Source organism: Sinohyriopsis cumingii, chromosome 13, assembly GCF_028554795.1.
Source record: "Sinohyriopsis cumingii isolate HCF-2022 chromosome 13, ASM2855479v2, whole genome shotgun sequence".
Lineage (NCBI taxonomy): Eukaryota > Metazoa > Mollusca > Bivalvia > Unionida > Unionidae > Sinohyriopsis > Sinohyriopsis cumingii.
Genome location: NC_142973.1, coordinates 15,967,995 through 15,995,917, shown reverse-complemented (window position 1 = coordinate 15,995,917; position 27,923 = coordinate 15,967,995). Strand labels below are relative to the sequence as shown.

The 27,923-nt window shown below is 36.0% G+C and overlaps 1 protein-coding gene across 4 annotated transcripts in view; it reads right to left on the bottom strand.

The window, feature by feature from the left end:
- Nucleotides 1-27,923, bottom strand: part of LOC149784984 (sodium- and chloride-dependent glycine transporter 1-like) — a 192,005-nt gene that overhangs the window by 56,996 nt on the left and 107,086 nt on the right. For all 4 annotated transcript variants that reach the window (XM_089978659.1, XM_089978663.1, XM_089978661.1 and 1 more), the window contains exons 2-5: nucleotides 19,134-19,271; nucleotides 12,943-13,141; nucleotides 7,210-7,344; nucleotides 192-335 (exon numbers count right to left, since the gene is read on the bottom strand). In XM_089978659.1, coding sequence (XP_089834785.1) covers nucleotides 192-335; nucleotides 7,210-7,344; nucleotides 12,943-13,141; nucleotides 19,134-19,271 — 616 coding nt within the window. The remainder of the gene's footprint in view (nucleotides 1-191; nucleotides 336-7,209; nucleotides 7,345-12,942; nucleotides 13,142-19,133; nucleotides 19,272-27,923) is intronic.

Genomic DNA, 27,923 nt, shown 5'->3' with positions numbered 1-27,923 from the left:
CTGTTACATGCTGATTTTCCAAAGTGGGAATTTCAACAAAATTAATAATTCCAACAAAATTTAATAATTTCCGTCATTTGTGATGTGCAAAGTTCCAAATTAAGCTAACACTGGAGAAAAAGGTGCTCACTATGTCTTGCTTGTGCTAAAACAGACCAAACATGAAAACAGTTGAACATCTGAGATCTTACTTTTGGAAGCCCACTCTGGATGGCAGCGCTCCCACAGCAACTCAGCCCTGAATGACAAAATGAGATACAAGATACACCAGGCTATGAGGACTGTGTAGTACAGCGACACAGCTGCCGAAATGAAGATCATTCCATAGCCCAAACCTGTAAATGGAAAAACAAACCTACTACAGTCTGAATTTTTCATATTCGGTGACCTGGGGTGATGCTTGCCAGAAACAGGCTGTATCAAACTGATTTATATATCCTAATCTTTGAGTTAAAATTCATATCTCTTATATTTCAAGCTGGATATTAACTTTGTACAAAATTAACATCTGGTTTTGGGGTTCCGAGTGGCCGAGTGGTCTAAAGCGCTCACTGTTATGGATCACTGCCATCTCACCTCTGTCTGTGTGGGTTTGAGTCTCGGATTCGGCTAATGTGGGTATGTAAGAAAGCTTGCCAGTAGCTTCTCGTGGGTCGGTGGTTCTTTCCGGGGTTTTCCCAGGTTCTTCCTCCACCATTAATACTGGCCGCCATGTATAGCCTATCATGTGCTGAAAAATGGCGTTACCTCCCTTGTAATGTTCTGATAAATGGAATGAAGAACTGAAAAGGCAACACATTTTAGCACACAAAAAAACATGAACAAGTCTTGGTCAGAAATGTGTGTGTATAGTAACTAAGACAATGACAATATTGTATAATAGCTAATATCATGACAATATCAAAGAAAGTAAATCTCTTACTCCCATCCCCCATGGAATGAAAATGCAATTTTTTGTTGTGGGGGGGGGTAGGAATTGTTACTATTGCATTGTTTCCTTTATCATAATGCTAATTCCTTGATCCAAGCTAATATTCCATCCTCCAGGTAGAACATGACCCCACTCTGAATCCTTAATCATAGCTAACATATGGAATACTCACCCCTTATGACATGAACAGAGACTACAGGACATCAAAGCATGGTGGGAGGAGGAAATCTTTTTAACAGTAGCAGGTAAGTGTTACATAACTAAAATTAGTTTAAAAACTTACTTAAAAGCTCAAATAGAAGTAATACTTCTGCTACTACTGCATTGCTTAACTTAAGTAAGGGGGTGGGGCTGATGGCCTCAGTGAAAACTGGTATAAGAAATAAATGCAAATACCCGTATATTTCATGTGTTTACAGCTATGAGCTGGTAGATAGCTTCTTGCCACATACCTCTACTCTGATAAACCAAACATAAGATTAAATAATGAATAGGTAGCCAGAAGGCCTATCTCAATAAGCCATTCAATGAGGAACAATTATAATAGATCCAAGATGTAACAACAGCCCCAACCTAGTGAACATAATTCTCATGAATGTCCTTCTCTTTGAGAGACCGATAAACTTTCTAGATAAGACAAGCCGAATAGAAACTAGGCCACTGAAATATAAAGGGAACCTTAAGAAATAGACATAAAACCCCAATATCTCAATTTGGCAAAGAAACCTATCTTGATAATCCATGGCACAGATACGACTGAAACATAATCTCAGTAGGAACTGAACTACTGAAAGTAGATGATCCTTTGCCAGAGAGCCAATTTTCCAAGGATATTATGTCTCTTTGATAGTTCTTTATACAGTAACATTAGGGATATAATTCGGTTACATGCTGAATCCAGCACTAAAAAAAAGAAAATTTTTCTTTTCTGTCTACATCATATATACAATGGGCAATTACTCTTGCCCATTACCTCCCCTTGCCAATGTTTAAGCTTCACTTCCATACAACGTTGTCACATGAGACTACTTCCATCAATCCATGCCAAATTTGTGTTAAATAGTTCCCAATGAACTATAAACAACCCTTTTCCACTGACACGCCATGAATCTCACTTCCCATTGCTGGCCCCAAGAAGAACTGGAAGATGGTCTTAACACATTAACCCCTTTAGGTTTTTGTAATTTTTAACTGAAAATCAAGTAGGAAACACATTTTGAAAGCTATTTCTGAATAGATCCGAAAACACCAAATCCCCGGTTATCTTTCAATAACATACTGCCTAGTTGTGTTAGAAACATCTTTTTTCATTGGCTATTTGACTTGCGCAAAAGCAGAAGGGTAAAAGTTGGAGTTCTTTTTTTTTTTGGTGCTAAACGGAGCCATTATTTTTGTATCGAGACCACTCTTTATTCCAAATGCCCATCTTATCCTACTTTTTGCAAAGGCTCATCTGTCTGTTTGCAGTTCATACCAGTTTGCCTTAGATCTGAGACCAAAAAGTCTAAATTCCAGACACAAAATCGGATTCTGACCACAGGCAAATTTTGGGTAGAAAAATGTTGGTTGGAAAAAAATTAGGTTTTTTAAATCTGTACTTTGTAGTGCACCTAGAACATCCAGATTGTTTGGTATCATTGTAGAGCTACGTCTGTCTACCTTTCTATAATACCACCCACTTTAGTGTATCATGCATGACCATGACGCTACAGAGCTCGGCAGTAGGCTACTACCTCATGCCCCGACAAGTCATCGCTAAGGGTTAATGTGTTAAGGGTAAAGTTCTCAAAGAACATAATGGAGTGTTGATCATACCCATATAACACATGGAAGGTTCCATCTTGGCATTAATGAGTGAGACACTAGCATATAAGCCAACCCCAAATATAAGGGGCAAAAAAGCATAATCTGAGCATAAAATGCACGATCTATATATTACTAACATTTGTACCCCATCTCTGTTGAAGCTACAACATTGTAGCTAATATATTATATGCCATAAATACAGTACACTGTATGTTGTTGTTGTAGGGTTTAACGCAGATTTTCAGCACATGGCAGTCAGTATTAATGGTGGAGGAAGAACCCGGAAAACCCCAGCAGTCTTTCTTTTAAGAATATTCTCAATTTTTTATGATGAGTGAAATTTAAGAGATTATAAACACACAAACATAACTTTTATTGCTTTATTTTGATTTTTAATGTACTGGAAAAGCGTAAACCATACACAGGCAAGCGTAAGATGTAATTCAGTGAAATAAAGCATAATGATTACGCCAAAAGTGTAATGGTTGGCATATATTTACTAATCTCTAAATCTCAGAATACCTGATGAGATCAGGAAGTGGATGGACAAACCAAATCTCAGAACCCCAAGAGAACTTAAAAATGTTCAAAATGGGCTGCCCAACTGCCCTTAATGTTAGAAACAGAACATTACCTTTCTCAAAGAGGAAGAATGTCTGCTTTTACACATAAAAGGGGACAGCTAGGATAAACCCAATCCTACAACACCAATTAGAGAACATTCTCAGCTTGGCATTGTAAACCTTCAGATTACTTCCCATGAGAGGTTGCTGCTCATCCAAGACAGAAGGTACACTCGCTCTCCTTGACAGCGTACTGTACATCACTGTAAGGAAGGTACTCGCTCTCCTTGACAGGGTGCTGTACATCACTGTAAGGAAGGTATACTCGCTCTCCTTGACAGGGTGCTGTACATCACTGTAAGGAAGGTATACTCGCTCTCCTTGACAGCGTACTGTACATCACTGTAAGGAAGGTACACTCGCTCTCCTTGACAGGGTGCTGTACATCACTATAAGGAAGGTATACTCGCTCTCCTTGACAGCGTACTGTACATCACTGTAAGGAAGGTACATTCGCTCTCCTTGACAGGGTGCTGTACATCACTATAAGGAAGGTATACTCGCTCTCCTTGACAGGATATTGTACATCACTGTCAAGAAGGTGCACTTGCTGTTGTCTTTACCATCTTTTGGCAATCTGCAAACCAGTGAAGTTGTTCTTGGTGCCTGCCCCACTTAAATCAACTTCCCTAACACAAGAAATGATCCTTTCTGGGAATGGACAGTGGTGGTGGTGGTGAAGAGGCAGTAGAGGGGCTTTCTTCCCTCCCTTAAAATGTAAGGCAACTTGATGCCAAGTACCACACATGTGAGTAAATTCTGACATCTATCTGTGCATGTACAACCCATACACAACATGAAGGTGGGGTTAACATCATACAGGGCCTTCTCAAGTGTGCACCCACCCACACTCAGACATGATTTTGGTATTCCCCACAAAAAGCTGAAAATTTGAAAGTGAGGTTTTGGGGTCCTCCCCCAACAATTCTCGAGGGGCAGCACCCGCGATCTGGAGGTCCAGGGCTGCCGCCTAAAAAGCATTTTACAATCATAAACACTGCTCCTTGTGCAACTTATGATCATAATATATAACAAAATAATCACTTGAAAAACTAACAAACTTACAAAAAAAATTCAACTTGACAATATTTATTGTCACATGATCTGTTCTCTAATACTATTGGTGCTTAAGTTATTTCAGGTGCATGTCAGTGTTCACATCATAATTAAGTCAAAATAATTTCTCAACTTAATAATTTCTCAACTTTTGCAGCAAATGTATTATACTTCTCTCTTTTCATAACAAATCTGTAAAATAAACACCCAAGTAAATCAACTATATACAAATAATCCTATACATTCACTTGTCTTTTTCTCCAATGGACACAAACTGTTGATATTCCAGTTGAGCTCTTTTTGCAGCTTTGGCAAAGATTTGTTTAGCCTTCCTTTTTGAATGAATTTTTTGGCTCAATGTGCAAACATTTCTTTTCTTTCTCAATGAGAGCCTTTTTTCCTTTCAAGCTGGTGCTTGTATTGGCAACATGCAGTACGCATATTCTGACAGAGCTACATTTGTTCTCTCGTGCAAGAAATCTTTCTTCTTATAGTAATTAACTGCACTTTTTCCAGATGCCTTCTACGCTTCAATTTTTCCGTATGCAGCTTCTTATGTAGGTGCCATTACAAAATCTTCCAATTGCGATTGACGTAGAGCAGAGGTTACAAAATGCCAGTCCTCTAGCATTCAGTTTTCTTATAAACTGACCAACTAAATTTCTGTTGACTTTTCGCTCCAGCCATTCCCAATTCCACACATATTTTTTAAACCTTTATGTAAACTACATGTGTCATGGTCTCTCTCAACAACTTGGGACACCATTTTTTTGTGCTGTAAGCACACTTCTTCTTTCCACTGCCATCAGTTTCCAATTCCTACATGTACACTTAACTTCTGTCGAAGTCTGTAAAACTTTCTTTCCCACTCGAATCATATGCATACAAAAAATTTAAAAAAGAAAATCATGGAAAAAAAGTCCACCGTATTCTAACAAAAACAAGAAAACTGGCCTCCACTAAAAAACCAGAATTCAGACTAACACCTGGAAATGCTCCATCCCTTAAGATACTTACACTAACACAGGAAATGCTCCATCCCTGATGATATTTAGACTAACACTGGAAAGGCTCCATCCCTGATGATATTTAGACTAACACTGGAAAGGCTCCATCCCTGATGATATTTACACTAACACTGGAAAGGCTCCATCCCTGATGATATTTACACTAACACTGGAAAGGCTCCATCCCTGATGATATTTAGACTAACACTGGAAAGGCTCCATCCCTGATGATATTTAGACTAACACTGGAAAGGCTCCATCCCTGATGATATTTAGACTAACACTGGAAAGGCTCCATCCCTGATGATATTTACACTAACACTGGAAAGGCTCCATCCCTGATGATATTTAGACTAACACTGGAAAGGCTCCATCCCTGATGATATTTACACTAACACTGGAAAGGCTCCATCCCTGATGATATTTAGACTAACACTGGAAAGGCTCCATCCCTGATGATATTTAGACTAACACTGGAAAGGCTCCATCCCTGATGATATTTAGACTAACACTGGAAAGGCTCCATCCCTGATGATATTTAGACTAACACTGGAAAGGCTCCATCCCTGATGATATTTAGACTAACACTGGAAAGGCTCCATCCCTGATGATATTTAGACTAACACTGGAAAGGCTCCATCCCTGATGATATTTAGACTAACACTGGAAAGGCTCCATCCCTGATGATATTTAGACTAACACTGGAAAGGCTCCATCCCTGATGATATTTAGACTATCACTGGAAAGGCTCCATCCCTGATGATATTTAGACTAACACTGGAAAGGCTCCATCCCTGATGATATTTACACTATCACTGGAAAGGCTCCATCCCTTATGATACTTACACTAACACCGGAAAGGCTCCATCCCTAATGATATTTACACTATCACTGGAAAGGCTCCATCCCTGATGATATTTAGACTAACACTGGAAAGGCTCCATCCCTAATGATATTTACACTATCACTGGAAAGACTCCATCCCTTATGATACTTACACTAACACCGGAAAGGCTCCATCCCTAATGATATTTACACTATCACTGGAAAGGCTCCATCCCTGATGATATCTACACTAACACCTGAAAGGCTCCATCCCTTATGATATTTACACTATCACTGGAAAGGCTCCATCCCTGATGATATTTACACTATCACTGGAAAGGCTCCATCCCTGATGATATTTAGACTAACACAGGAAAGACCCCATCCCTTATGATACTTACACTAACACCCGCAAGGCTCCATCCCTGATAATATTTACACTAACACCAGTCCTAAAATGGAGGACAATAAGCTGATGCACCAGTTCTATGGGCAAGGTGCACAACCCCATCACAATTACAAGAAAACAATTATACAAGGACAGGGAAGAATAAATAACTAAGCTGATACAAAATAGGGCAATGACTGGCAGAAAATACATTTCACAAAAACAATGACGGTTAAATTTGTTGGAGCATTCTGACATGTAACCTTGCATAATAAGTTCAAGAAAAATGAAAAGGGTATTCCCTATTTTGGCTATGACTAAGAAGCCAGACTGGGATCAATCTTAGGTCTAAAAAACTACCTGGAGGAGGGAATATTAACTTGGACCGGGAACTTGATGTCCTGGAAAAGGAAAGCAATGCAAAGCAGGTACTGAATTAGTGCAATTAAATGTGCATTTACAAATGAAAGTCTGAATGCTCCAATTAATTTGGGAGAACTCAAGCTACCTACAATAGAAAAACAACACTATTCAAGACTAGTAAAAAGTAGCAAAGAAAAAAGTAAATCATACCACTAAACAGTGGGCAGAATCGTTCAAAGATGACAGATGGACCCAGGGCAGCAAACTGTCCAAAGGATAACTCAAGAAACATGAGTGGGATACCCAACAGGAACAGCATCAATACAAATGGAAATACAAAGGCCCCTGGAAGAGAATAAAACATTGGTTTAAATATGTGGATTCTATTATTATTATTATTATTATTATTACTGTATTAAAGGTAATACCTATAACTGGCAAGTGCTCCCTCTTTTTATCAAAACTTGGCCATACCATATATACTCAATTATAGGTCAAGTTCAACTGCAAACTAAATACATCCAGTTATGTTGTTGCATAATGCACTGACTGATCTGGGTCTATGTAGGTTGCTAGGAATAATCAGTAGAACAAACAACAAAGATCCGGATCTGCTAGTGCATTATGCAAAGACAGATTCAGGGTCTGTGTTGTTTAAAGTTGGACTTAATTTACTGGGCCTATGCTTTTGAATACTATCTTGACTTGTGGAGGGAAGCTACTGCTCCAACCTTCCTCAGACCATTTTGATTTGTACAAATTTACACTACTGCATGACTGTTGATTCTAAAAAATTTAAACCTGATCTTGCTGAGTTGTATCCTCACTAACTTGAATTACAATAAATATTGCCAATTTTAATCCATACTAATTCCCACTAACTCTGAATTACAGTATACATTGCCAATTATAATCCATACTGCCTATTACAGTCCATAGTCAATTACAATCCATATGGCCAATTACAACACATATGGCCCATTACAATACATGCTGCCTATTACAAATCATATTGCCAATTATAATCCATACTGCCTATTACAGTCCATAGTCAATTACAATCCATATGGCCAATTACATTACAACACATATTGGCTAATTACAATCCATATGGCCCATTACAATACATGCTGCCTATTACAAATCATATTGCCAATTACAATCCATACTGCCTATTAGAATCAATACTGCCAATTACAATCCATATTGCCAATTACAATCCATATTGCCTATTACATTACAACACATATTGGCTAATTACAATCCATATGGCCCAGTAAAATACATGCTGCCTATTACAAATCATATTGCCAATTACAATCCATACTGCCTATTAGAATCAATACTGCCAATTACAATCCATATTGCCAATTACAATCCATATGGCCAATTACATTACAACACATATTGGCTAATTACAATCCATATGGCCAATTACATTACAACACATATGGCTAATTACAATCCATATGGCCCATTACAATACATGCTGCCTATTACAAATCATACTGCCAATTACAATCCATACTGCCTATTACAATCCATATTGCCAATTACAATCCATGTTGCCAATTACAATCCATACTGCCTATTACAATCCATATTGCCAACTACAATCCATACTGCCTATTACAATCCATACTGCCACTGTAAAGCCTCTGCTGAAGAAACCAACACTCGACCATAACAATTTAAAGAACCAGGGATCGTCCTGGGCTTCGCCAATGTCGCAAATTGCGATTTTTTTTCCTTATTGGCGACAAAAATATCCCATTTGGCGATTTTTTTTGCGACAGACTTTTTGGTTATTTAATTTGTACATACAATCATGGATTTGGACTGGATGAATTAAAAGGGAGAATGAAAGGAAGCCACAAACTTGACTAAGCAATGCATTGGAATCAATCTGTTACACAAACGATCCTTTGTTCGTATTGACAACCCCATCTTTACAGTGCATTGTTACATCATAATCTGCTTATGCTGACATCTGGGCTGAGTACTGTATGCTGTGTTACAGTCAATCATGCTACCGAACTATACCTACAACTGACCAACTTCTGAAGACGCGAATAGAACAGATACAATTAATTGAATGGCTAATCCTTCTTTTTTTTTTTTTTTTTTTTTACATATACCAATACACTAGTTTTGTTGAACCTTCATAGAAAACTGATAACCTTTGAAGTACCGACTACTGCGTATAAATACAAAGCAAATGGAAAAAATCTCAATCACAATTATATCTGTCGCCAGTGCAGCATTTTACTCATTATCTTTTCCTTTTGCCTTCAATCACCGTGTTACGGCTGCAGAGACTTAAACTCCGCAACAAAAAATAGCAAAAAAAAAAAAAAAACAGTTTTGTATAATTAATAATAATTATTTATTTCTCAAAATACAGGAGTGAAAGAATACCTAAATTGGGTGTGAATTTATGCTTATATATACGGTCCAATATTGCCAGGTGTTAACTCATGTAACTTTCATTCGTGGGAATGGAGATCCTATTTTGTTTGTCGAGAAAATTTATACAGCATTCAGTGATCATTCTTGGGATTTAGGAAGCAATTCACTACAAGCTTTGTGAAGTTAACCATGGGGGGGGGGGGGGGGGGGGGGGGGCGGCTGCTGAGAGACTACTGGTGTCACCTGTCAGCACTGTAGACTGTAAATGTGGATTCAGTAAGGTGAACCTCACAAAAACTGACATCAGAAATAAACTCTGTATCTCATCTCTCGAGAATTTAATGAGAATTAGTATGTACAGATGTGAAAAATTAGACTTTGAAACTGCATTCAACAAGTGGGCAGCCCTAAAATCGCGACGGATCTTCATGTAACACTTTGTAACATTTTGTTAATGCTTGTTGTAATTAGAGTATTAACTAACCCATCTTTTGTAATTTTCATTGCCTGTTACATTAATAGACTAAATTAACACTTGAAAAAATGTACACTACTTGTTCTGGCGACACTTTTTGAAAATTGGCGACAAAATATTGAGGTTGGCGATTTTTTTGGCGACAGCTTTTTAAAAGCCAGGACCATCCCTGAAGAACTACTGCCCAGTTTCTAATCTCCCATTCATATCAAAAATCTTATAAAAGGTTTTTCTATCCCAGCTTGTATCTCATCTGAATTCAGTCTTTTTAGCCATGTACAATCTGCATATCGCCCATGCCACAGTACTGAATCTACTATTTTAAAAGTAGTTCATGACATTCTCTCTGCTTTGGATAGCAGAATGATTACAGTCCTCACCCTCCTTGATTTATCTACAGTATTTGCCACAATAGACCATCGTATATTACTTCACCGTCTCCAGCATGTATTTGGCATTTATGATACAGCCTTTCTGTGGTTCAAGTCCTACTTGGTCAACAGGACACAAATTGTGTCTGCAAATGGAATACACTCCAGCCCAGTTAATCTATGTTGTGGAGTTCCATAGGGGTCTGTTCTTGGACATGTTCTTTTCATTCTATACACTCAGCCACTCTCAAGTGTCATAAATCATCATCCAGTGTCTCACCAACTGTATGCTGATGCCACTCAAATATACAAATCTAGCCACCCAACGGAAGTTGATGCTACCATCCAAGGTGTAGAGAGGTGCATTTCTGATGTGAAATCATGGATGACATGTAACAAGCTGCAGATGAATGATGATAAAACTGAGGCCATTCTGATCACAACATAAAAACTTTCTCAGTCACATCCTTTACCTCAAAAAATAAAGTATCAGTAACACCAACATTTAATTCACACAGTCAGGACGAAACCTAGGTGTCACTCTAGACAGCACTCTCACGTTGCACCAACATGTCATGAACATATGCAAGGCTGCATATCTTGAGCTGAGAGGCATCAGCTCCATTTGCAAATATCTTTCAACTGATGCCACTAAAACAGTTGTATGTTCATTAGTACTTTCAAGACTGGACTATTGTGACTCAATTATGTCTGGTTCATCTCAATATCTACTTCAGAAACTTTAAAACACAGCTGCTCAGATCAAACTTAGAGTACCACGATCATAGCACACATCCCCACTGCTCTGTACCCTACACTGGCTATCCATTCGATCCAGAATCAAACACAAAATTTGTTCTATGTGCTACATTTCACTGACGGACTACAGTCCAACATACCTATCCGACCTCACATGTGTACACACTAGCAAGATACTTACGCTCCTCTTCTGACAATCGTATACTCATTATTCCCACTACAAAAATGAAGTCATATGAACAATGTTCTTTTGCATACCAGGGCCCAGCAATGTGGAATGAATTGCCCACTGAACACTGTGATCACATTCAAAAGTGCTCTTAAAACTCACTTATTTTGACTGCAAGAACAAACTTAAAGACCTAATAATGTTCCCTACCTTAAATATTTTCAGCATATTTTTTTTGTTTTTTAATTTCATGGTGTTTGTTTTTTGTAATAATATCATTATGTTTTTTATGTTATTGGTGTTGTCTAATGTTGTAAAGCGCTTAGTGCTTCTAAAGATTAGGCGCTATACAAAGTCCTCATTATTATTATTATTATTATTATACTGCCTGTTACAATCCATACTTCCTATTACAATCCATACTTCCTATTACAATCCATACTGCCTATTACAATCCATACTGCCTGTTACAATCCATACTGCCTATTACAATCCATACTGCCTATTACAATCCATACTGCCTGTTACAATCCATACTGCCTGTTTCAAAAGCTATCACTAACTATTGTCCATTTTTTAATGTGACAACGACCTGATATTTTTTCAATGAGATTAGAATGCTTTATTTGTACAATCTGCATTTCCAGTTTTGGAAAATTTCAGGAGGAACAAAGTTAGAATGTAGTCAAAAGTTTACTAATTGAACTTGTATCTTAGTATGCAGTGTTGCAGCTAGGATCCAGTTACCTAGGGTTACAGTGTCCCACCCACCCCAAAATGATTACTAATTCTGGATGTTTCAAATTACAACTGTTAATTGTTAACTGTGACAGGATTAGAGATTCCAATAATATATCTACTTAACACAATAATAAAATTACCAAATGAGTGATATGATAGCTTGCATTCATTGACAATGAAAAACACCCAAGGCAACCACCTGACCACATACACAATTTAAAATTCATAAGTCAGATTACTGATTACAAAGTCTCTCATTCCTGATATGGTCACACATGAATGGTCTTATCAGATATGACACACACAGCATGCCTCATAAATCTCATCTCATACAAAGATACTGGGTCAACAGCGTGATCAAATTAAAGTCTTTGAACATGCCAGAAAGATGACAATCTATTCAGAGATCATGTACAGCACACATACAATCAACAGGAAACACTGGACATAAGTGGATCTAATGTCATTTTGATTTATATGTAAAGAACAGGACAAAAACCAAAGCAACTGTAAATATCCTAAAATGCTCAAATTATCCAGAATCAAAATTTTTATAAATTTACAAACAAAAGAATTTTCCTTTATAACTCTGTATAAATGTTTGGGTCAAGCACCAGCAAATTTTACTTTTGACAGAATTTTGAATTTGTTCCTGGCAGCTTCAAAATGGAATTTTCCTCTACTGTGATATGAACAAAATTTTTCTGGTGAAATATTTAACATGTCAGTTTCTACTTTCTCTTAATGCAGGGCCTCAATAACATCTTAAATTCCCTATAAAAGACGTGTATTGAAAAATCAATTATCCACAGAGTCTTGTCAATTAATATGACAAGTTCCATTACATCTGGGCTTTAATTTACAATTTATCAGCTGTAAAATTTTGATTCGATTCCATGTTGGTACAATTTAAAGTATTTTGACAATTTAAACACTTTCAAAAAATGAAAGAAGATATACTGAATCCTAAATTCAAAAGAATGTAATACTTTAAAATGCATCATCTGCTTGTCACCTACCACCACCATTTTTATATGCTAAATACGGAAAACGCCAGACATTGCCAAGACCAACGGAATAGCCCAGAAGAGACATGAGGAAGTCAAATCGCCCACTCCAGTTTCCACGATCTGGTTCATCTTGTCCAACCAAATCATCATCTAATGGTGTTAAGACAGCTGTACTGGACACATCCTGAACAAGGCTCTCATTAGGATTCTGGATGGATAGAGAAAATAGATGATGAGACAAAATGTCCCCCACATAAAAAAAAGATACAAATTTTGGGAACATTAAGTGTATGTTTTGTGGATGACAAATATAAACAGTCTTAATATTACACACTGATATTATTTATGTTTATCTGGAAGTCAGATTGATGCATTGACGAAACCAGAGTGTAATCAATGATTACGTACCTCACCTCTACGAAGCTTTTTGTAGACTCCAGAAGCCACTGTAAACATTCTTTATTTTGTAGAAAATAAGTTCTGGTTAAAGTGATCTTGACAACAAACTGCTGACCTATTTCTAAGTCAAATTTTTCTTTTGTGTTATTATCACAGTTTTAGATCTTTTAATTAAAACTGGCCATGAACAAAATTGGAGTGATAGATTGCATCACAAGTATAGCTCATGCATTAAATTACCTTCATTAGCCACTACAGCTGTGGCCTTGTATGAAAAGCAAATTTTGTAGTAAATTATGTTTCTCCGAAAACACTTACCCAATCATATTAACATTAGGAATATATGCCTGATACATCTTCCATACAGCCTGACTAAATGGAGGAAAATTAATCTTCTGTTTTGTATCATAAAAACAAGAACAGTAACTCTTGCAAATTACCTACCCTTGCCACCAATAAGTGTCACTAATTTTAAGCTGAGTGAACTACCAGTGAGGATGCTCATACAGTGGGGTGGTTGGGATCATTTTCAAATAGCATGATCAAGCAAGTATTTTTGAAGAAACATGATTTACTACAAAATAAGCTTTCTCCTTTGAACACAATCCAATCACATTAACATTACAAAAATAGGTTACAGGTGGAGGTAATGCTAAGCATCCTATCTATATTTTGGGTATTCTTTTTGGGAAGAAAGATTGGATTCCCAATGTGACAAATAACCCATTCTCCTGCCTAAAGCAAAACAGGCCATCATCATATGAGTTTGGTCCACTCTGTCAGGTTTATAGGATAACTAATGAAGTCTTCTTACCATCAAAATTCACTGGTGAATCCAGCAAAGTCAAGAGACTGTGTTGGTTTAATTAGGTCTGGTGGTTGTCTGGGATGCAGCCAAAAGACCGACAGATTCAGAATTTGTCTCTAAATCCCTGAGATAAAAACTTTAAAGGTCTGCATGTCAGTCAACAGCTTCTGTGATGACTTGAATAGAAATGCTACATTTGAATGTGAGGTTGAGAGATTACTCTAATTGAGTTGAAATCCTCATAAGGCGCCTCTGATCTTTAAAAACATCTGAGTACACTGAGCATATAACCAACTTAAGCCATGAAAACAGGGCTTGAAGAGATGATATCCTGCTCTCCTGCCTTCACAAGAAGAAAGAGACTTGCAATTGGCACAACACGTCTGTGTGTGCCTCAAGTAGTGTTTGAAGGCACAGAGAGGATCTTGCATGACCACTGCTCTCGACTTACTCTCCGACTATGGAAGGTAACCAGTTTGATTTTAACTGAAGATAGTTCATGTCAACTGAAATGGCATATAGCTCACTCACATTGCAAGGTGATGCTAAAGCTATCAGGAAATAGGGTTTATACGATAACAGCTTCAGCAAAGTCCTGGTTAATGGCTCAAACTTCTCCGAGTTCAGTCGTGTTAGGACCTAGGGCAGTTTCCATTTTGGAAACAGGGTGAAGGACTTTTGGTCTATTCAAATCAAATTTGTCAAGCAGGTCTGATAGATCTTTATCAGGACCAACATCTCCTACACCATGATGCCTGAATGTGTCAGTTAGCAAGAAGCAGTAGCCTTTGATGGTAATTAGCGTCAACATCTCCTATACCATGATGCCTGAATGTGTCAGTTAGCAAGAAGCAGTAGTCTTTTCTGGTAATTAGCATCAACATTTCCTCCTCATGGAGACAAAAATAAAAACTGGATTTAGTGGATTCCACCAGACTGATCTTAAACAGGATGAATTACTTGTTTATCAGATCCTTGTTTATATACATTTTCACTTGACCTATGTGTGAATAATTCCAGTCTTTCCCTTTACCCTCATTTGTGCTTCAGAGACCCCCAAATTTTTTATTTGACCCCCAGTTTTGATACCAAAGTTTGTTTTTTACTCAGTCTGACCCCCAGTTTTGACACCAAGGAGATTTTAGACTCTCACTCTTGCACCCTTAAGGGTAACACTGAATTCCAATGGAAAATTCCTATCTAATTGTAAATGGGACTGGGCCTAGAATGTTCCAAACTCATAGGCTATGTAAACATCTTATTTACAACCCGAAATCATGGACAAAAGTTAGCTATGTAAATGTTCTATTTACAAATAACCTTAATCTTAAAATGCAACCTACAATCATGGACAAAAGTTAAGCACATAATATTGATATACATAACAATGACTATAGACATTAGATGAGTGGACTGCATGTTGCACGATTTTTTTCCCCCTCTGAATACATACCCCAATCTCATTAACATTAGGAATACAAGCCGCTACCTCCCTAATCAGTCCTATTAAAGGATGCAAATTTTGTCTATATATTTTTCTAGTAATATAGGACAAACAGATCTTCACTCATCCCAGTGTTTTGTCCACCAGGATACTGACTTTATAACCAATTTCAATCTTATACATCTCATTTTGTCTAAATATTTTTCTAGTAATATAGGACAAACAGATCTTCACTCATCCCAGTGTTTTGTCCACCAGGATACTGACTTTATAACCAATTTCAATCTTATACATCTCATTCATATACGCGTACTATATATTATCAAAATTTGTCAAGTCCATTTTCTACAGGCTGTGGATTTCAGCAAGAGAGTTCTTGCAACTCCTTGGTTACTCAATGCAACCGCTGATCTAGTCCTTCTGGCCCACTTTTAAATGCACCTGTTACAAATGACTTTGCAGGATCAATGGGGTTCTATTCCAGTTCACTTGACCAGGAGGTCAACATCACAAACAAGGTACAATCAAGAGAAACCCCGCAATGTAAATGACAATATGTATATATGCCTACACCTTTGGTTGGACAGCCCACTGCGCTATGATACGGTCAGTGACAAATATGGACCACATCAATATTCTAGAATTGAAACTGATTCTAAATGCCCAGCTCAGCTCTTGAAGGACTGACTCTCTGGGAAGTTGGTCATGTTTATGTTCAACAATGTTGTTGTGACTTGCCAACTCAAATGGGGTTTTATCATCTTCATATCAATGTGCAAATCTGATAATTCACAGCAGACTCAATGTTTCGACAGATGTTTAGTCTCAAAAGTCAGGTTATTCATCTGCAATGGTCCCATCATTTTCACTGGATCTGTGCACTTTGGGTGCATCCAATGAATGACCTGTCTGCAACAAGGTGGAATCTAGCTGCCCACATTTGTCAAACCGCTCCCAGCCTTAGTACCAAAATTAATACGGAAAATAAGGGGTCAGAATTGCAAGATCATTCTAATAGCACTTTCTAAGTTATATAGACTTCTTTGGATTATGGTGAACTCATTCAAAGGCATTCTGAATTGCTCCAATGCAAGTCCATTCAAGAATAGTGGAATTCATTCAGAACATTCTATATTTTTGGACTCGTGGTTGGACATTTAGGATTACAGTGTGGTGTGACTCTGCTATAGCACATTCTGTATTAACATGAACTCAGATATAATATGATCACAATGTGGCTCCGAAAATTTCAAACACAAATTCTAATGTAAGACAATCGTGTGGCTACTGAAATGTCATAAACATGTATTTTCTATTACATCAATAACACACATGTGCCCTTCATCAAAGAAAGCTGACTACAATCTTCAATAAAAACAAACAACTTTTCATTAAAGGAAGTAAGCACCAAACTAAAATAAAAGCAATGGAATCTGATGGACTGTTGCATTTTCCAAAGTGACTGGAGCATGTTTACTGTGATGTGAAAGTTTCCTTTTTGCAGAAAAAAGTTCATAGTTACAATCGAACCAACAGTGACATAAATGCAAATTAAATTTCCAATTTTTCAAAGACACAGATATCTGGCCATCTGCCAAACTCTGTAGCAAAAAGGTCATGTATGAAAAACTAAAGTGGGTGGTGTTACTGAAAGGTAGACAGATGTAGCTCTACAATGATACCAAACAAAAAACAGAGAGAAAAACCTAACTTTTTGGACCTGTTTTTTTTTCCACCCAAAATTCACCCGTGGTCGGAATCCGATTTTGTGTCTGGATTTTAGACTTTTTGGCCCCAGATCTAAGGCAGACCGGTCTGAACTGCACACAGACAGGTGAACCTTTGCAAAAAGTAGGATAAGGTGGGCATTTGGAATAAAGAGTGGTCTCGATACAAAAATGATGGGTCCATTAAGCAATTAAAAAATGAAAAATATCCAACTTTTACCCTTCTGCTCAAGTGCAAGCAAAATAACCAATGAAAAACGATGCTTCTAACACAACTAGGCATTAGGCTAATGGAAAATCTCTTGAAAATCAATGTATTAGGATGTATTCAGAAATAGTCCCCAAAATGTGTTTCCTACTTGCATTTTGGGCGGACTAGTTTGACTTCATTTAGTCATGCCATTTTTCATCATTTTCTTCAGCTATCAGACTTGGTTTGTTTTAATACTGCTCAGTCTATAACATGGTCAGGTTCTATGGACCCCCATCATCAAGTTATAGCAGGGCCACCCTGTATTTGGGATTTAATCCACAAAAACTACAAGTGTCCCTTGAATTTTCACTTTATATCTGTAGAGAAATAAACTGCTTGCTGATTTTACTTAAATTATTGGTTTCACTTCTTTCTCTTAATATATTAAGATCAGCATTGTAACATCACTGAGATGTACAATACAATTAACTTGTGAAGGATAACCCATCACCTTCTACAGTGTATAGTGATTAATATGGAAACTTGTATAGTTATTAATATGGAATCTTTAACAATGAATAAATATGTATTCCTACTTCCAAATGCATTGTCTGAAAAGGGCCTTCTGAATAGGCTAGGATGTATATAGATCTAGCATGGACATAGGAAAAATGGCTGACATTCCGTGAGGCTGTACGCATCAATATGCTTTTATCTGTGCAGACACCTATGGGATGGTCGATGGGTACAATAGATCACTTCTACTTTGCAGAGGTGACCTAAAAGTATAACTAAGGAAAAACCATTCCAAATAAATGTAAATAATGGATTACAATATGAAAGGAAAAAAAAGTGTTACAATTCTGTAAAAGATTTATAAAATAATAGTTTAAAAAATCCTTAAAAAAGGGTAGAATTTCTTAAGCTACATTCCGTCAAAGAAAGATTGTACCATATGTATATATTCGCTTATAAGTCGAGACACTCTACAAACAATGAAGATCCAGATCTGCCATCGCATAATGCACCTGCAGATCAAGGTCTATGTTGTTTGTTCTACTGATTACTTCTAACAAACTGCACAGATCTGCCAGTGCATTTTGCAATAAAGACCTGGGTTTGTGCAGTTTGCAGTTGGAATTGACTTATAAGTATATATGGTACACCATAAAGTTTCTTAACTGAATTATGATGGGAAAAAAGTTCCTATCTCGAAAAGCAAGATGTGAGGACTTGTTCAATAAATTATTCAACCAAATTAGTTTTGATTCAATTTGAAGGCATTAACTTTCAGAGTTTAACAAGTTCAGACATTCAATTTTTTTTTCTTCTCTGGTTTATTATTGTACTACTTCTCTTTTTCAGGTGTACATTTAATTAAAAGTAAAAAATACAAATTATAATTTTCTAAAGTATCTACAATTTGCAAATCAATAAAAGAGATTTGTGCGTGCAAATATTTTAAAGGAAAAAAAATCACTATTTCTAATTAATTGATTGATTAATTGCAGACAATACAGCATGAAAAATATCATTATTTCTAATTAATTAATTTCAGGCAATACAGCATACAAAGTGCCTTTAGTAATAATAACCTAATTAAGACATTTCACAGTTGTGTTTACTTACCTCGCTTTCAGAAGCATTTGGATAACTGGATGATGGATGATGATGCTGTTGCTGTTGATTTTTGAAGAACTGAACACCCCAGTTTTGCTTTGGTCCCCTACTTGATTCATCTTCACTGTGGTACTTCTCTGTCCCCCTCTGAAACAAAAGAATATTGTAGTTTAGCCTCTCCTGTGCTTGTATAGCCATGACAACAGTTTTGGCAGGGTTTTTTAATATTCTAAGACCTTCCTCATTAAGGTCCACATGCATGAATCCTTAATATTGTTTTCATATTTTAACTTCTATTTGGGTCTATAAGATTCCACTCAAGTGAAATTCAAGGACTTTCCAGGATCTCAAAATTAAATTTCCAGGACCTCAAATATAGAAAGTACGAGTGAAATCCTACAAAATCACAAGCAATGAAAACCAAAATTCCGAAACAAGAGATTAGCAACACATGAGAGCAAGAGAGCAATGATGATTTTATTGGACTTTAAAACTAAAATGTTAATTTTCAAGGATCTCAAGACCTTGAACCTAAAATGCCAAAATCCAGTACTTTCACGGAAGCATACGGACCCTGTTCTGTAGAAGTAAATGTGTTCACCAGAAACAAAATGTTTTGGTAACTGGTATCCTTCATAAACAGATCCCACCACAAATGTTACACTGCATCTCTATTCTCTTCAGAGTCAAGCCAGTCAAAAGCACTGCTGCAAGGCAGATAATAACTGCAGCATTTTCAGCAATGGATAATGGAATGTTACAATTACTTTGGATATAAAAAAGTCTAGGATTCCGAATCTCTTCATTGCAAGAAATGCCCTCATTCCAGATGCAATAAAGGGTGAAAACCGTGCATCACTTTGTCAAACACAAGCCTTTTGTTTCCAACGCTGTAAAGGTTCTTGCTAGTTGAAAAGGCTTGTAAAGACTCATTCTAGTTTGAGATAGATTTCAAGTTCATCAAATGCATATAAAGATGGTTGGTTGCTTGGTTTTAAGGACACTTACTGGATATATCATGCCAAGAGAAAGGAACCCAAGTGCCTTTCTCAATGACAAAGGGAGGCAACATAGGCTGACTTTGGTGGATATCAAACCTGTGACCCTTGTATTACAAGTCAGATGCATAAAAAAAAACTGCATATGGTCTAATTCATTTATTGCACTTATTCTCCAGGTTGAATACTACTTTATCAGCCTTCTTGAACCACCTCATTTGTAAGGACAGACATTCAGGGCTGGAAAAATCTCTAAATGGTGCACTTCCACTGTATCAAGGTTTACCAAGTCTGGATTTTTTATTCGTCTCATCTATATTCTTAATCAGCATGAGCCTAGTGACAGAAGATGTTACTTGCCAAGGAAGATATTGTCTGGTGCCACAAGACATGGGATTTTTCATCCCTGCTTGTCATATCTGAAGGAAAAACTAATAATGCTATACAGTATTGTGTTACCAAGCTTTTAGGACCTTAAAATAAATGACCTTTTGATGCGCTGCCAAGAATTCTGCACAAAAGCCTAATCTGTAATTCAAATACAATGATTTTATGGCAGTGTGTCCAACCAGACAGCTAATCAAAATATCAAACTATGACACACCTTCGCCAGCATATACAGTACCTGATAACTGGACCAGGGACAGGGATACATAAAAAAGAACTCCATTATTTTTCTTACATTTGCTATTAATATAATCAAGCATTTATATACTGTATTCCATGTAATACTAGGTGCTTAATACATAGAGCATTCCCTCAATATAAGGTCCTTCATTATAACACATTTCTTGTTGTAAGGCTGGTATGGTCATTGATCCCATTTCATCAAGCATTGTACAATTAAATGTTATCATGTGCTTCACCAGTTTCTTTTACAATGCACAAATGGAGGATTCCTGCTGAACTTTTACAATTATTGCTCCAAAAATCTGCAGAATACATGAATATTGCACATTATACTGTCAAGCCCAACCTTTATTTTTTCATTAAATTTCTGCTACATTCAGAAATTCTCCATTTTGCTTCAAACGGAAGTGGGAAAATTCACCCTACATTTTTGTAAAAGAACAGACCCAGATTCATTTAAGGGCAATCTTGGTACACTTAATGATTCTGATCAACACCATTAAAGTGATGAAGAACTGTAATGCGGTAAGCTGCATGAGGTCATTGCTCATCCCAAGAGCACATAAATGATGTCAAGAGCAATGTGCATGCACATATCAGAAGTGTTTACTCCCTATTGTCACGAGTAAAAAAAAAGTACATGTAATAGATATGTTATCATGACTGAAAAGTACATATAATAGATGTATTCTGGAGACCAATTAAATCTGCAAGGTCAGGCTATAATTAAACTTTTCGTGCTGCTTGCATCTTTTTTGACAAATGGAAAATAAACCAACCTGCAAATTTCTCTTGCCAAGAGTATACGAATTACTATAATCAATACAAGTGAGAATAAAAAACTACTTTTCTTTCAGTTATACTGGTAAATTCTGTCACAAAGAAAATGCTTTATGCACAAGTAAACTGCTTTTGTTCATGACATACGTTGACTGCTGACCTAAAGTTTATTAGAAATCAAAGGAAAAAGCCTTCAGTGACTTGCAGTTTCAGCAATGCTTTTATTACATTTTCTTTACATGCGACTGGTCAACACAATCAGTGACAAAATTATTTTACAGCATCTAGGCACTGAGCTGCTATTCATCCCTCCTGAGTACCTTTGCTGTTATGGGTGGAAATCAATATTTTGGAAATTATATATACAGTGCTACCCCACCATAATGCACCCCATGATAACATGAATTTGGATATTAACATGGTTGTGACATGGCTCCCGAAATTTTGTATATTCATTCGCACATGAAAAAAAAATATTTTTTGTTCCAAGTACATGAAATGGTGTATAAAAACTTTATTACCATCTTGGGGAAGAGATCACGTATGAATTTGAATATAATATGATTGTGGTTTGGTTCCTGAAATGTTAAATATGTGCACGTGCACTTTTCTCGTACTGGGGAAAAACAAATTTTTTAATACAAGAAATAGTTTGTAAAACGTTTAATAACATTTTGGGGAAGAGTTCACGTATGAATTTTAATATGATCATGGTGTCGCTTCTGAAATTTAACAATTTTACTGGGTTCTTGTAGTATTATGCCAAAATAAACAATTTCGGAAATGCTACTTATTACTGATCCATGAGTAAAGCCAGTAAGTCGTCTTTGTGATTGTCTTCAATTAATTCTTTATACAATCGTTGCTCAAACAATAGCCAACGTGCTTCTTTTTTAACTGCATAAACAACCAAACAGCAGACAATGCAGTGGTTGATAACAGATCCTCAAAATTTAATAAACATAAAAAAAACGAAATCCACCAACATGTTTGATGGGCTTGGCGGTGTTATTAGATGCAATCAGTTTACCAGTAAATAATGTCCGCTTTATTAGCTGGAAATTGAAAGGGTATGAAACTGTACACATGTTCAGCTTAAAACAATTTATAAAAGTGACCCGTGACCATTGCAGGCCTACTGCGCTTACTTCTCTGGTTTTACATGTGTATGGTGTTTGTTTATGAACTCATTATTAATTTCTTATTTTTTTTTTTAAAAATATTTTACCGTTATGGAAGAGCAAGTTCACAAATGCAAGCCGTTCTCTGGACTTTGTGCAATGATTAGAATAGTAGTTTTCACATATTTCTTTCAATATTCACAAAATCTGAAGTAAAAGTTGTATGCATGCTGAAAGCATGTGTTGATTGTTAATTATTCTTGCTGTAGATGTTCAAATGAATAGGCGTGCAAGCGTTAATTATTGGAAATTTGCAATGGATAAATGTACATGTTAATGCATATGAAAAAATTTCAGCAGTATGAAATTTGTACAGACACCGTTCATAGACCCTGGAAAGTAATGAACCGTACATGTGCTTAGTTATTCTTAACCTAATTTTGCTGTTAATTTTTCCCATTAAATAGTTTAAATATGTATGCAATTTTTGCAATGGAATGACATGTATAATAGATTAATTGCAAGCCCCGACGGTACAATATCAGATGGCAAGTAAACGGTGTTAATACTCTGTTCATGCTGTATATTAGACGCTGAATTCATACACAATGATCCAGTACAAAATTACTGAATATTGTGAATATGTGTTCAATTTTCAATGGAATTACATGCATTATGGACGAACTGCATGCCACGACAGTAAACGGTGTTGATACCTTATTCATCATATACATTACACATGAATACATGTATATGTGCCAATCAGTTGTTCTCTGAAAAAAGTAAATTACTGTAAAACCCCGCATTAAAGTGACCCCAATATTAACGCAATCCAATTTTTTTAAACCCCAATTATCACGTTATAGTGGGGTTCCACTGCATATATATATATATATATATATATATATATATATATATATATATATATATATATATATATATATATACCATTGTGCTTTTGAACCCAAAATATGTCAGGTTCTTCCTGAACCCTAATGCAAGTCATCCACAAGGTTTGGCAACAAGTGATAGTGGACAACTAAGTTTTATTGTGCAGAAACGAAATATATGTTATGGGTAACAAATTCAGTCAATCGATACAAGCTCATCTCATTAGTTACTAGCAGATCTCACTCCTTACTGAATTCCTTTGATGTGTTATGTGCATGTATTCCAAGTTTAATTCTAACCAGATCAGAAATACAGCATCCAAAATAACAAGGTCAATCAATAAGATGTTAGAATCACCTTGTTAATGTCTAGATCTCGCTCAAAATCAAAAGCATCCAAGATCTTGATACATGCCCATATTTCTACACTGATCAAAATCATGGCTTCCAGAGTGCAAACGAGCTTGACTAATCTGATCCTAGATAATATGCCCGAATTTTGCTTATTAGCGAACACATCCAAATATTTTTATAAATCATACATGTGATAGAATCACATAAACCCAGTATATTAAAAAATATATTTATCAGTAGGCTAGCTTCTAATCCAGTAAAAAAATTGTGGATTCAAAAGAAAACAAGCAGATTTTTCTTTATATAACACTCTCATGTAATGACGATATAAACCAATATTCCACATCTGAACAAAATCAAAATTAGAAATACGGCCTCAAGTTTGGCAACACATAATTTGTTAACAAACAGATAACAATTCACGCCGGACTGACAATGCACAACAGATGCCAAGGATGTAACAGAAGTTCACTTGTCCACAATACCAAGGAGCAAAACATTTCAGAAGCAAAGTGACGCATCAACAGGCATGTCTTCCGTTGATGACCAAAATAATTAAGTTTCATAGCAATCCATGTAACATTGCAGGACTTGCTGCACTAACAACCTATTGTGAGATGGATGCATTTTAATGACTCTGATATGTCTTGTTTCATTGTAAATTTGTACTATCTGTGCACCTGCCAATTTATTGTTTCATTGTAAATGTGTACCATCTGTGCACCTGCCAAGTGATTGTTTCATTTTCAATGTGTACCATCTGTGCACCTGCCAATTTATTGTTTCACTGTAAATGTGTACAATATGTGCACCTGCCCATTTAAAATGTATCTGTTGTAGATCCAAGAGCTAGTTGTCCTATTTAACATTGACCAGTGATATTAAATAGAGCTTCTTGCATCATGTACATAAATTATACCAGTTTTAGGACATATTTTGCACCTGTTAATGGACAATATACCCTGTCCACAAACTATGTCATTCAGGATTCTAAGGTTTCTTCTTTGACACCCCCTCCAATAAAGATTTACCTCCAAATACAGGTCATAAAGACAACATAAATAACCTTCAAGGACGTGACAAGTCAAATGGCATACAAAATAAACAGTTCCACTAACATTTTTCTACTGAACCAAAATTCTACTATATGTGTATGGCACACATCCAAACAGAATACAGCATGCAGAAGTTAGGATTCTTTTCCAAGATGAAAGAGAGAATGGTTGGATGTCAGGATGCAAACAGGCACACACAGAATATCACATCAAAATATATTTAAAAGGATATACAAATCATAAAATGTACAGTCAAGCCTGTCTACAACAGCTACCCATGGGAAAAGGTCAAAGTGGCTTTTGTAACAGGTGATCTCTGTTATTAATCAGCTACCAAACCTGGCTCATTACAAATACATGTACTATTCAATGAATAACATTAGCATTATTAGTAGTAGTAGTGTCATTATTATTATTACATGTATTAACAGTCATGATTATTACTTTAAGTATTAGTAGTAGTAGTAGTAGTAGTAGTATCATTATTATTACTGCATGGATTAGTAGTAGTGTCATTATTATTACTGTAAGTAGTAGTAGTAGTGTCATTATTATTATTACAAGTATTAGTAGTATTAGTAGTAGTGTCATTATTATTATTGCAAGTATTAGTAGTATTAGTAGTAGTGTCATTATTATTATTACAAGTATTAGTAGTATTAGTAGTAGTGTCATTATTATTATTGCAAGTATTAGTAGTATTAGTAGTAGTGTCATTATTATTATTGCAAGTATTAGTAGTATTAGTAGTAGTGTCATTATTATTATTGCAAGTATTAGTAGTATTAGTAGTAGTGTCATTATTATTATTACAAGTATTAGTAGTATTAGTAGTAGTGTCATTATTATTATTGCAAGTATTAGTAGTATTAGTAGTAGTGTCATTATTATTATTGCAAGTATTAGTAGTATTAGTAGTAGTGTCATTATTATTACTGTAAGTAGTAGTAGTAGTGTCATTATTATTATTACAAGTATTAGTAGTATTAGTAGTAGTGTCATTATTATTATTGCAAGTATTAGTAGTATTAGTAGTAGTGTCATTATTATTATTACAAGTATTAGTAGTATTAGTAGTAGTGTCATTATTATTATTGCAAGTATTAGTAGTATTAGTAGTAGTGTCATTATTATTATTGCATGTATTAGTAGTATTAGTAGTAGTGTCATTATTATTATTGTATGTATGATTATTACTATTAGCAGTAGTATGTTATCAAGATATTTAGCTGAGTACCATTCAACAAAACAAAATAAAAAGTTTCACAAGACTGTATCCTCACTTCAGTCTATTCTGTACATGAAATTATCAGACTCTTAAAATCACTGGTATCAGTTTGTTCTGTGTACGTCTTCATCTCTATTTCAGTTACAATGTCCGAAACTTCCATCAGTGATGTCAGCATGCCTGAATGTCCATGATGAATCGTAAACCCTTAGTTTCTTTATGAATTCCTTAATTTCATGTATAATGCACACATTGGCAACATCAGATTAGTCACCATGTAGTCTGTCCCCTGTGCTATTTAATAATAGTACATGTATTACCATATGTGTGAAGCTTAACAGATTCTCTCTATTATGGGGGAAAGCAAAGTATTATTACCATATGTGTGAAGCTTAACAGATTCTCTCTATTATGGGGAAAGCAAAGTATTATTACCATATGTGTGAAGCTTAACAGATTCTCTCTATTATGGGGAAAAGCAAAGTATTATTACCATATGTGTGAAGCTTAACAGATTCTCTCTATTATGGGGAAAAGCAAAGTATTATTACCAAATGTGTGAAGCTTAACAGATTCTCTCTATTATGGGGAAAAGCAAAGTATTATTACCATATGTGTGAAGCTTAACAGATTCTCTCTATTATGGGGAAAAGCAAAGTATTATTACCACATGTGTGAAGCTTAACAGATTCCCTCTGTTATGGGGGAAAGCAAAGTATTATTACTAGATGTGTGAAGCTTAACAGATTCTCTCTATTATGGGGAAAAGCAAAGTATTATTACCATATGTGTGAAGCTTAACAGATTATCTCTATTATGGGGGAAAGCAAAGTATTATTACCATGTATGAAGCTTAACAGATTCCCTCTGTTATGGGGGAAAGCAAAGTATTATTACTAGGTGTGTGAAGCTTAACAGATTCTCTCTATTATGGGGAAAAGCAAAGTATTATTACCACATGTGTGAAGCTTAACAGATTCTCTCTATTATGGAGAAAAGCAAAGTATTATTACCACATGTGTGAAGCTTAACAGATTCTCTCTATTATGGGGAAAAGCAAAGAAAATCAATTAACTAATTTTACATAAAATGGACTATAAATGCAATTAAAGATGAATACAGTGGACTGTACCCTTCATATATAGACCATACACCCCCCACACACACACACACAATTTGTTTTTTGCACCCATGACAATATATGTGGTCTGTGCTGTGTCATGCAAAAGTCCAGTTTCATCCATGTTGAAAATGATTTTGGGTTCATATCCATTACAAAAGCCAGACAGTACAGCTTTTCAGTTACTCTTGTATCCACTTCCCCATTTATCTCCATTCATGAATGTGAACACAATGTTTTGGTTTTGTGTGCATTAAGCTGTTTATGTATTATAGATGAAGAAAAATGTACTCTGGTTTCATCAGTGCATAGTGTTTCACAAAGGTGGTTTACATGCTGTCAATGATTGTTTCAAAATATTGAATTTGGTTTTCACTGCATGCACAATGTGCCTGCAGTGAGAAACTTGATTTTCTCAAGTTCTCTGGCCATGGATTGTCAAAACAAGTATACTTGTTTTGAAACTGATGGCCAATGTTATGGGTCTGATGTAACCCGTTCATTAAAATGTGCAATTCTGCTGCATTCAAATCATTCCAGAACAAACCTGCATATACTTTAGACACATACCGGTAACTGATAACAGCCATATCAAGTGTGAAATTCAAAATGGCCTCAGGACA